This window comes from Heteronotia binoei, chromosome 3, assembly GCF_032191835.1.
Source record: "Heteronotia binoei isolate CCM8104 ecotype False Entrance Well chromosome 3, APGP_CSIRO_Hbin_v1, whole genome shotgun sequence".
Taxonomy (NCBI): Eukaryota; Metazoa; Chordata; class Lepidosauria; order Squamata; family Gekkonidae; genus Heteronotia; species Heteronotia binoei.
The window spans coordinates 1,422,221-1,434,693 of record NC_083225.1 but is presented as its reverse complement, the minus strand read 5'-3'; the positions used below and the strand labels follow the sequence as shown (position 1 = coordinate 1,434,693).

The 12,473-nt window shown below is 45.5% G+C and overlaps 1 protein-coding gene across 1 annotated transcript in view; it reads right to left on the bottom strand.

Moving 5' to 3' along the window:
- KLF12 (KLF transcription factor 12) overlaps nt 1–12,473 on the bottom strand; it is a 447,150-nt gene that overhangs the window by 408,622 nt on the left and 26,055 nt on the right. The window contains exon 3 of the mRNA XM_060235061.1: nt 7,125–7,249. Within this exon, the coding sequence (XP_060091044.1) occupies nt 7,125–7,249 (125 nt within the window). The remainder of the gene's footprint in view (nt 1–7,124; nt 7,250–12,473) is intronic.

Here is a 12,473-nt window from a genome sequence, read left to right as displayed (position 1 = left end):
CATTGCCAGGGGGTGTGGCCTAATATGCAAAGGAGTTCCTGCTACAAAAAGAAGCCCCTGGGGACTGTGGTGTCCAGGCAGAGGAGGGGGAAGCCTTTTGCTATATTCAGGATCGGAAATGGCCCAAAGGAGCTGCTATTTGTTTTGCGGGGGGGGGGGGGCTGGAATCACATGAAGCTCATCAATACAGACAAAACCCTGAATGGGATGAATGGTGACTTGCTGGGGCAGCTGCAAGCTGGGGAAGCAGCATGCAGAGAACACTTACACCCCTTCCCACGTCTACCATGGTCCAGATTCAAATTAGGCCTGGGACTTCAGTTCCAAGCACGGAACTACCAGAGAAGGGGTGGAATTCTAGCAGGAGCTCCTTTGCATATTATGCCACACACCCTGATGTAGCCAATCCTCCAAGAGCTTAAAAGGCTCTTTTTTGTAAGTTCTTGGAGGACTGGCTACATCAAAGGGGTGTGGCCTACTATGCAAAGGAGCTCCTGCTAGAATTCCACTCCTGCTCTGGGAGTTCCACCCCAAATGATGACATCAAACAATGCCGGGACCACAGGAAATGACAGAAAAGATACTCTCCGTGTTACAAAACAATATCAAAATACAATTACAATACTTTCCATTCACAACATAGTATTACAATGTAAATTTCAGTAACAAATTCAGTGACAAACACCATCCAAAGCATACAACTTCACTACTGTCCATAAGATATCAAGTTCTTTCCAAACAATACAGTCCAACGATGCAAAACTGGTCCATTCTCGTTTCGGAAATGCTGAAAGATGGAGAAAGAACAGTAGCATTCTAGTAATGAAATAAATTAGAGAAAGCCTGGAAAACAGTGTATAGTAAAGAAATAAGACACCATCAGACTACTGCATTCAAAATTAATAAGATGGCCCCAGAGGAAGGATCATAAGGATCCGAAACAAGAATGGACTGGTTTTGCATCATCAGACTGTATTGTTTGGAAAGAACCTGATATCATCTTATGGACAGTAGTGGTGTGCTTTGGATGGTATTTGTCATTGAATTTGTTAATGAAATTTACATTGTGATACTATGTTGTGAATGGAAAGTATTGTAATCATATTTTGATATTGTTTTGTAACTCGGAAAGTATCTTTTCTGTCATTTCCTGGTAGAAAAAACCCAGCAGGAACTTATTTGCATATTAGGCCACACCCCCTGATGTCTCCATTGTTTCACAGGTATTCATTTGCATCTTAGGCTACACTCCCTGACACCAAGCCAGCCGGAACTGCGTTCTTGTGCACTCCTGCTCAAAAAAAGCCCTGGATTTCAGGGATTCGCCAGTTTCTAGATCTTGTGAGTTTTTGGTCTTCTCCAAAAACAAGTGGTGGGGCAGTGTTCTCTCTTAGCTGAGTTAAGTGTGATCGTCTCAGTCTGAAACCATTCTGAGCCTCTGATTCAGAGAAAAGGGCAGGGTATAAATCTACAGTCTTCTTCTTCCTCCAAATTCAACGAAGGGTTTCTGGCCCTGGGTTGGCTTGACTACTAACCATAGTTGGTGGAACCGACTGCCTTCAGACAATAACCATAATTTAATTAAACCACGATTCCATATGCCCGCTGAACTGCAAGGGTTTGGTAGCAAACACCGATCCATCTTGTAAAAAAAATATCTGGCTAATGATTATTCCTCTGACTTTAAACGCAACATCAGCCCTTTGAGGCGCCTGCAGTTCCTGGCTGCTCCCCCAAATGCTCCCTGGCAGGAAAAGTGGTCCCTTCGCTGCTTTGATTTTTTTTTTTTCAGCAGCCTATAATTGCCCATTTCCTGTTTTTTAAAAAAATTTCATTCAACATCTGACCCTTCCACAAGGGTGGAATTCTAGAAGAAGCTCCTTTGCATATTAAACCACACCCCCTGATGCAGCCAATCCTCCAAGAGTTTACAAGGCTCTTGGAGGATTGGCTACATCAGGTGGATGTGGCCTGATATGCAAAGGAGCTCCTTCTAGAATTCCACCCCTGCCCTTCCCAATCACCTCCTGTAGGCTCCTCTCTTCTCGCAGTCTCCAGACCCCCCGCAACGCCATCTGTCTGTGGGCTGTAAATCCTACTGATTGGTGGGTTGGGGGGGAGGTTGAGGAAGAACTAGCCAGGGAAAGAAGACAAAGAAGGAGGAGGAGGTGGTGAAGGAGATTGGATTGATACCCTGCCCTTCACTCAGAGCAGGGTTCCCAAGTCCAATTCAAGAAATATCTGGGGACTTTAGGGGTGGAGGCAGGAGACATTGGAGGTGGAGCCAGGAGCAAGGCTGTGACAAGCATAATTGAACTCCAAACTTCTGGCCATCGCATTTGAAAGGACCACAAACCTTTTAAATGCTTTCCCTCCATTGGAAATAATGACGGGTAGGGGCACCTTCTTTGGGGGCTTTTGAAACTTGGAGGGTATTTTTGGGAGAGGCGCTGGATGCTATGCTGCAATTTGGTGCCTCTACCTCAAAAAACAGCCCCCAGAGCCCCAGATAACCACAGATCTAGTCTCTATTATACCCTATGGGAATCGGTCTCCATAGGGAATAATGGAGTACAGACATTTTCGTCCCCTCCCCCCGCTTTCTGATGACCCTGAAGCGGGAGGAGAGCCTCCAAACCAGGGGATGCCCTGCCCCACCTGGGGATTGGCAACTGTAACACAGAATCTCTTAGCAGTTTACAATCTCCTTTCCTTCCCCTCCCCACAACACACCCCCTCGTGAGGCCAGTGGGGCTGAGAGAGCTCATTCAAGAACTGCTCTTGAGACAGTAGCTCTGCAAGAGTTATGACTGACCCAAGGTCACTCAGCAGGTGCATGGGAAGGAGTGGGGAATCAACCTTGGTTCTCCCAGATTAGAGTCTGCTCTCTTAACCACTATGCCAACCTGGCTTTTGGACTTATTCTGGCTGTGTAAAATGCTGCAGGGCTTTTTTTGTATCAGGAATTCCTTGGCATATTAGGCCACACCCCTCTTATGTAGCCAATCCTCCAAGAGTTTACAGGGCTCTTCTTACAGGGCCTACTGTAAGCTCTTGGGGGATTGGCTATATCAGGGGCATGTGGCCTAATATGCAAAGGAGTTCCTGCTACGAATAAAAGCCTTATGAAGCAAGACTTGAGCTCAGCTGGATAGGTCAATCTGTCCTAGCTTCTTGGAGGTTCTGAGAACGGTGGGTGGAGCTTACTTTCTTTCACTGAATCCAGTCGTCAGCAGGAGCTCCTGAACCTTTCTTATGGTTCCATCCTCCCCCCCCCCCCCCCCGCCTCTTGTCCATTGAATAGTAGGTGCATAACAATCCCTGGATGAGCTCTACCATCTATTTTTCTACAAAATGACTCCTGGTTGAATCAATAACAACAACAGCAACAACAACTATTCATTTATTGGACTGATTCAGTCATGGTCTATGCAATGAAGTACAAGTACATCTTTTGTCTGTTTTCCTTTCATGTTTTGCCCTAAAACACCGTTACAAAACAAGAACTGGAATGAAGAAACGGTCACCTTTTCAGGAAACATGTAGCCAAAAGGCCAAAGGTCACGGCTGGAAGGACGCCAGTTTGGGAAACAAACCACCACCAAGAGTCCCCTGAAAGGCTGCAATCATCAAATGCATTTTCTCAGAAGTAATTCCACTGAACTGAATGGGGCTTAAATTCTGAGCAAACACTAGGGCTTTTTTTGTAGCAGTAACTCCTTTGCATATTAGCCCACACATTAGCCAATCCTCCATGAGCTTACAGTAGGGTTGCCAAGTCCAATTCAAGAAATATCTGGGGACTTTGGGGGTGGAGCCAGGAGACTTTGGAGGTGGAGCCAGGAGACATTAGGGGTGGAGCCAAGATCAAGGCTGTGACAAGCATCATTGAACTCCAAAGGGAGTTCTGGTCATCACATTTAAAGGGACGGCACACCTTTTCAATGCCTTCCTTCCATAGGAAATAATAAAGGATAGGGGCACCTTCTTTTGGGGCTCATAGAATTGAACCCCTGGTCCAATCCTTTTGTAACTTGGGGGATATTTTGGGGAGAGGCGCTAGATGCTCTACTGAAAATTTGGTGCCTCTACCCCAAAAAACAGCCCCCCCCCCAGAGCCCCTGATACCCGCGGATCAATTCCTTATCATTCCCTATGGGAATCATTCATAGAGGTGCATGATGGTTGTGGGGGCGGGGCTTCCCCCGCCAACCAGCTGGCTGGGGGAGGGAGGAAGCCTGTAAAACCGGGGGATCCCCCTCTGGGACCTGGGGATTGGGAAGTCTAGCTTACAGGGGTCTTCTTATCGGGCCTACTGTAAGTTCCCAGAGGATTGGTTACAGCAGGGGTGTGTGGCCTAAACTGCAAATGAGGTCCTGCTACAAAAAAAAAAAAGCCCTGGTAAACACACACCAACTTTTACCTTGACCTTCCTTTCCTTTATTTGTTAGCTTCTTTGACCAATGGTCTTAAGCTCAGCATAATAAACAGGAAACTGGATAAAACTGCAAACAAAGGCAAATTTACAGAAACAAAATTCCACAACAGTTTAAAAATCAAGTTAAAAATAAAAAATTACACAGCATTGCTATTAAATTCATAAAAACACCTTGGAATTTAAATTTTTAAATATAAATTTACAGTGTATAATATTGATGAGGACGGTTTCAGGAATGTTTTAATGAAAGCACTATCGACAGGTATTTTGCTACCAAGCAGGTTATTTCAGGGTTTGTATCTGCTAAAAATTGGGTTATCTCCCTATTACCTTTACTGTGAAGATTAACATGATAGGATTTTGGTGGAATACGACATTGTATTAAACACTGCAGAATCACAGAAATAATTTGGGTCTTGCTGACGGTGGAGGAGTCCCGGTTTTGCAGCACGGAAGGGTATCCATGCAGAATGTCTCTGTCCAGTCCAAGGGTAGACCTGCCATTAATTCACACAGTTCTTACATGTTTAGCCTTAAGGTATGTTTATTAATGGCTTCCTGCTGCGGTAACTGGGCACGTGAGCTCAGAGAACAGGACTGCAGACATCTCTAAATAACAGCTTAACAACTCTCCTCCGAGCATGAAATAAAGATGACAAAACCCGGTATCATGAGGTCTGAAAGATAACTTATGTGAGCAATCATCGCTGCAAAGGAGGTAACAAAAACGTCAATAATGCTTAAAAGGAATATCAGTCTTTCAAGTCCTTCCCAGCAGGGATGAGAGCTGCAAAATGTTTACAGAAAGGCTGGTCAAAGGAGCAGGGGGGAGGAGCAAACACGCTTAAAAGCATGACACAGATGATCTAAAAATAAAATCAAACAATTCTGCAGAACATGCAAAGAGGGTTATTTACAACTTCATCTGCCACGGGGGATATACAGTGTCATGTGAACACCTAGAATTACAGAATCACAGAGTTGGAAGGGCCATCCATGACATCTAGGCGAACCCTCTGCTCAAGGCAGGACCTGAAACTAACTTATGCTGAATCAGTCCATCGAGGTCGGGAGCCACATGTGTCTCTTTCACACATATTGTGTGGTTCTCAAAGCCTCCACCACCCCACTGGCAGGCTTGGAGAAGGCATTTCTCTCTTCACATCACTTCTCCAAGCCAAGCCAGCTGGCAGTTTGGAGAATGCATTTAAAGTTAAAGTTGCTTTCTTTCCACCTCCACCTCCCTCCCCATCTATTTTCCTTCCTTCCTTCCTTCCTTCCTTCCTTCCTTCCTTCCTTCCTTCCTTCCTTCCTTCCTTCCTTCCTTCCTTCCTTCCTTCCTACCTTCCTCCCTTCCTTCCTCACTCCCTCCTCCCTTCCTTCCTTCCTGTCTTGTGGCTCTCAAAGTTCTGATGTTCATGTCTTGTGGCTCTCAAACATCTGACGTTTCTTCTCTGTGGCTCTTACTTGAAGCAAGTTTGGACACCCCTTGGTATTACCTATTCAGAGGCTCTCCAAGGTCTCCAGTGGAGGACTTCTGCATCACCTACTGCTTGGTCCTTTTTAACTGGAGAAGATGAGGACCGAACTGGAGACCTTCTGAATGCAAAGCAGAGGCCACATAGGAGAAAGTAATTTTAAAAGTATGATGGGAGTAAGAGTTTATTAGGACAATTCTAATTCAAGAAGCATTCTAAGGTAGATGCTGAGCTGATATAATCTAGTACACCTTCTGGTGATGTCAGGAGTGTGTGAGTTCTGCAAATAAGTTGTACTAATGAGCTCAGGTACTTCTTTTTTCTATGAAATGACCCCTGGGCAGCAGTACTTTTTTTATGCCCCTTTTTGAGATCCTTCAAGCTCAATAATGGGATAAGTGTCTGTTCCTTTCCTTCTCCAAGAGAAGGGCAGTCTTCTGACATCACTGAAATAAGCAAAGCTTGGCCCAGTTGAAGAACTCAGAGCATCAACTCTTAAGTAGTTTCTAATGCCATTTCAGCAATCATTACCACAATCAGCTATCCTTCAACAGCTCCAATAACCACTATTTAGTTCTCTCATTAAACACACACATGAAGCTGTGATATCGAATCAGACTATCAGTCCTAAGGTCAGTATCGCTGAGGAACCCATGAAGTACTTCAGACACACACCACCACCCTGCTGAATTTCCCATGACACAGCTTGGAAACAACTTGCCCAGGGTACTACCAACATGTCTTGTGGCTTCTGTGTTCCAGAGAAACTTTTTTTGAAGCCAAGAGAACTTTTTACCTTTTTTGTAGCCATGGGGTGGGGGGATGAGGATCCGGTGGGGTGGGTCAGTGGGGAGAGAAATACTCACAAAAAGCCACCTGTGAGTAAGGAAGAGGAGAAGGAGCAGGAGAAGGAGCAGGAGAAGGAGCAGGAGGAGAGAGAAGAAGAAGAAGAAGAAGAAGAAGAAGAAGAAGAAGAAGAAGAAGAAGAAGAAGAAGAAGAAGAGGAGGAGGAGGAGGAGGAGGAGGAGAGGAGGAGGAGGAGAGGAGGAGGAGGAGAAGAAGAAGAAGGGTTTCATTATGTACTTTGCAGAGAGTTCACCTTCGAGAATGGGGAGAGCAAAGCATACACTGAGAAGAAAGTTGTAAAAAAGGGATTATAACAATACAGAGTGCAAATAAAAAGGCAGCAAGGAAGAAACTGCACTTACCCCTTGTTCTGATTCCAGCAGCTCTGATTTGACTCTGACTGCAGGCATCCCATCAAGCATTAACATTCTGTTTCCAAATGTGTCAATGTCCTTAAAGAGAAGGAAAAGTGAAGATAAGCTTTGGGCTGGATTGGGGGTTGGAATAAATTAGGAGGCTCTTACCTGGGGCACGATTTTTAAATTGATTAGTCTGCTTGGTATTTATTTTTCCTACTTGTTTTAAAATGACTAGCTACCGCTCCCTGGCCGGCATACTGTACTGGTCAGGAGTGGAGGACTTTAACCTGGAGAACCAGGTCTGATTACCCCTCCTCCTCCACATGAAGCCGCTGGGTGACCTTGGGCCAGTCCCAGTTCTCTCAGAACTCCCTGAGCACCGCCCACCTCTGCCGCAGGGAGAGGAAGGGAAGGGGATTGTAAGTTGCTTTGCGACCCCTAAAGGTAGAGAAATGGGGTCTAAAAATCCGCGCTTCTTCTCCATTGTCTTCTTGGAGAGCTCAAGGTGGCTTACAATGTAAAGAAAACATAACATAAATGCAATATAATACAAATAAAGCAATATAAACACAAAAAACATAATCAAAAGAATAATTTTAAAGCCTATAAAAATCATGATCTTAAGAATTCCAATTAAGACTGCCAATAATAAAAATTATATCAATCAAATGCAAATGCAAATCCAATACAAATGGAATAATCATAGCCTCATAGAAACACAGAGTTGGTAGGGGCCATACCAATCATCTAGAGGCCATCTAGTCCAGTGGTCCTCAACCTTTTTGGTACCATGGATTGGTTTTGTGGAAGACAATTTTTCCACGGACCGGAGGGAGGTGCAATGGTTTCGGGATGATACAATTGTGCACTTCATTTCTAAAGTGTTTGGTGTGGTGGTTAAGTATGCAGACTCTTATCTGGGAGAACCAGGTTTGATTCCCCACTCCTCCACTTGCAGCTGCTGAAATGGCCTTGGGTCAGCCATAGGCTTCTCACAGAGTTGTCCTTGAAAGATCAGATGCTGTAAGAGTTCTCTCAGCCCCACCCAGCTCACAGGGTGTTTGTTGTGGGGGAGGAAGGTAAAGGAGATTGTGAGCCGTTCTGAGACTCTGAAATTCAGAGTGGAGAGCAGGATATAAATCCAATGTCTTCTTATTACTACTACATTGTAATATATAATGAAATAATTACACAACTCATGGCCTGGTTGCTAACAGGCCATGGACCGGTACCAGTACATGGCCTGGGGGTTCAGGACCCCTGATCTAGTTCATCCCCCTGCTCAACAGGAATAGGATCAAAGTGATCTATCCAGTTGTCTTTTTGAAGTCACTGAAAAGAGGACATGTGTATTTTAAATAAAAGAGAAATATCAACAGACCATTGTGCATATTGTGATTCCAAAAGAGTGAAAGAGAAGAGAAAACCCAATTATGGGATAGTGATCAGGGGGTTTTTTGCAGCAGAAACTCCTTAGCATATTAGGCCACACACCCCTGATGTAGCCAATCCTCCAAGAGCTTACAGGGCTCTTAGTACAGGGCCTACTGGAAGCTCCAGGAGGATTGGTTACATCAGGAGGGTGTGGCCTAATATGCAAAGGAGTTCCTGCTACAAAAAAAGCCCTCTGGATAGTGATAAGAATGCTAGACTATGATCTGGGAGCCACAGGTTCAAAACCCCACGTGGCCATGGAGGATTTCCGGATGGCTTTGGCCTGTCACACTCAGCCACTCCCACCTCACACAGTCATTGTGAAACTGGAGAAGAAGAGAGTGATGTCATCTGCTTTGGGCCCCCATGGGGGGAAAAGGTGGGGTATAAACAAAGGAAATAAATAACCACAGGACATGTCATGGATAGCACAAAACTCAGGTTCCTAGGCATCTTGGTATTAATTTTATATTTAAGCTAGTATCCCTTGTGATTGTGTTTCAAAGCATGTGGGCAATGAGCTGGATCTACTGGAAGAGTTCACAGCTAGAGCTGGCAGAGTAGATCTTTCCCCAACTTCTCCTTTTTTCAGTGTGATAAAGAGAGTCTAATAGCACCAACTAAGTTTTACTTCATCATACAATGAAATGGGGTACAGTGCGCAGTGCTACATATAGCTGGTGGGCAGTGGTTAAGAATGCAAAACGGTATAAAGTTGTGCCATTGGATTATAACTTTATACCACTTTCTTTGCAATCTTAACCACTGCCCACAAGCTATATGTAGCACTGCTCACTGTACCCCATTGTCAGAACTTGTAACTTTCTCTGCCTATTGTTAGCCAAACTGACTCCATGTTGTAACCTAACTCTAACCCAGAATATATAGCCTAAGCAATTAACCCAAGTGCCTTGCAAATATTCTAAATACTCTGTGCTCGCTGAAGGGTGACAGATAGGCTCTGGTCAACATCCACAGGTGCCCTTTGAAGCCGGGCCGTTTGGCCTTCGAGATGGGAGAGCATCCTCCCTTTTGATAACAGAGCTTGGGAAAGGAGACGCTTGTCTGTAACCCGTGTGAATGATCGTTTTATTGTACTTTTGCTGAAGGCATAAAATGTAACCAAATGCCGGACTCGGCATTACTGTTATCTCGTAGCTCTAGCACTGCAGTTCTCTAATAAAGATTCTATACTTTGCAACAAGTCTTGGAATCGTCTGAAGTTCGTTCCAGTTCTGACACCCATTTCATTGTCTGATGAAGTGTGCATGCATGCAAAAACTTTGTTGGCCTTCAAGGTGCTGCTGGACTCCTACTTTGGTCCATTGCTTCAGACCAACACGGCTGCCACTTGATTCTCCTTCTTCAAGCAACCTGTTCTTTGACTTGAAACTCCCGCAAGTATCAGGATCACTTTGTGAGTAAAATATGTTAAAAGAAGGGGGAGGGGTAAGGCTTGCAAAGCTATCAGGGAACTGCCTTTTTTCCACCCCTGACTAAACAAGAGCATCTCCTAAGCAGAGTTAATGGGCTGAGACGAACACAGACTTGCTGGGTCCCCTCTGCTACTGCTTAGTAAAGGGGTAGGGGGGGGGGGGAAATATGGTAAAAATTTCCAGTGCTTTGACAGCATGACATCACTTCCTGTGTGAACCTGGAAGTGATATCGTCAGATGCTCTAGGATTTACCTGAAGCTCCATTACAGGGTTGCCAAGTATCCTGTGGCCTCATGTGCATAATGCGCTTAGGAGCAACGTCATCGCACCTGCAACATCATGAACCGGCTGCTCTAAGAGCTTCTGGGAAAATTCTATGGTTTTCCCAGACACTCCAGCAATTTGAGAGGAAAACTCTATGGTACCACAGAGTTTTCCTCCCAAATTGCTAGACCATCTGGGAAAACCATAGCATTTTCCCGGAAGCTCCTAGAGCAGTCAGTGCACGACGTTGCCAGAGTGATGACGTCACTGGTGAGTGGCATCATTGTGCCGGCAACGTTGAGAGGGGATCCCCCCGCCAGCCCACTGTGGGCCAGAGGATTGGGGACTCCCAAAGCAGGAGAACCCCCACCCAGGAGCTTGGCAGCCCTGACAGTAAAACCTTAGTGTTTCTTTGTCAAGTCGGCAGATTCAATAACGAGTCATTGTTGAAACAAAATAACTAGTTTATTGATACTATTGTTCTCGGCTAGGCTAGTATTGAAAGACTAAAGATCATACAGTAGAATGCAATCATATAAGGTACACTTCAAAGGGATTCTTTAGGGAGGGGGGACTATGCAGGGCACATTCACACATTGATGTTACCATTTCGTTCTCAGGCCTACTTTGGCCTTGAGTGTCGGCGGCTCCAGCCTCCCCCTGAGCTAGGCCTGAGAAGGCTCAGATAAAACGTTCACATATTCCCATTTCAAAGCAGTCCTACATAACAAAGGAAAGGAGGGGGGAAAGGAGAGTTCAAGCTAGCAGCAATGGAATACAGTTTGGCTTTACCCAGGATGCTTTTCCCCTGAGCCAAAGTTAGATACAGACTTGACCAGAGTTTTATACAGACTTGACATTCTTAGGGCATTACACTGACATCACTTCCTGGTTCATCCTGGAGTTGACATTATTCTGTTGAAGCAACAGAACCCCTGCCATGTCCCCAGGGCTTTTTTTTGTAGCAGGAACTCCTTTGCATATTAGGCCGCACACCGTTGATGTAGCCAATCCTCCTGGAGCTTACACAAGGCCCTGCACTAAGTACCCGGTAAGCTCTTGGAGGATTGGCTACATCAAGGGTGTGTGGTCTAATATGCAAAGGAGTTCCTGCTACAAAAAAAGCCCTGCACGTCTCCATCCCACCCAATCTCCCACTGGATGGCAGCTACTGGATAGCAGCCCTGAAGTCTGTTTAGGATTGACAGCTACAGTTAAGCCTTAAGACCCCCTGTGGAATAAAGTATGCAAACTGAAAAAATTCATGTTGCACAATGGATCCTTGTTTAGGAGCTAATAACCACCACCACCACTACCCTGAAGTAATACAGTGAAAATTATTCCTGGAAGTTTACAAGTGCATGTGCTTATCAGGCTTGGCTCTTGTCTCCCAGGGTGTCACCTGACATCATAGGTCTGGCTGTTAGACTAGGGTGGGGCAGAAAAAGCAGGCTGCCAAGATCTCATTTCACGGAACTCCAAACTCTTCATCCTGGTTATTCATTTTTTTGCAATTCTGATCCCCCCCCACCCCTCTGGATGACAGAGCCTCTATACCAGGGGTAGCTAAACTGCAGCTTAGGAGCCACATGTGGCTCTTTCACACGTATTGGGTGGCTCTTGACGCCCCCACCGCCCTGTTGGCTGGTTGGAGAAGGCATTTCTTTCTTTAAACCATTTCTCCAAGCCAAGCCAGCTGGTGGCTTGGAAAATGCATTTAGAGTTAAAGTTGCTTTGTTTCCACCTCTCCCTCCCCCATCCTCCCATCTATTTTCCTTCCTTCCTTCCTTCCTTCCTTCCTTCCTTCCTTCCTTCCTTCCTTCCTTCCTTCCTTCCTTCCTTCCTTCCTTCCTCCCTCCCTCCCTCCTTCCTTCCTTAGAACATAAGAGAAGACATGTTGGATCAGGCCAATGGTCCATCCAGTCCAACACTCTGTATCACACAGTGGCCAAAAAAACCAGGTGCCATCAGGAGGTCCATCAGTGGGGCCAGGACTCTAGAAGTCCTCACACTGTTGTCCCTCCCAACCACCAAAAATACAGAGCATCACTGTCCCAGGCAGAGAGTTCCAACAATACACTGTGGCTAACAGCCACTGATGGGCTTCTGCTCCGTATGCTTATCCACTCCCCTCTTGAAGCTGGCTATGCCTGTAGCCACCTCCACCTCCTATGGCAGTGAATTCCATGTGCTAACCACCCTTTGGGTGAAGAAGTA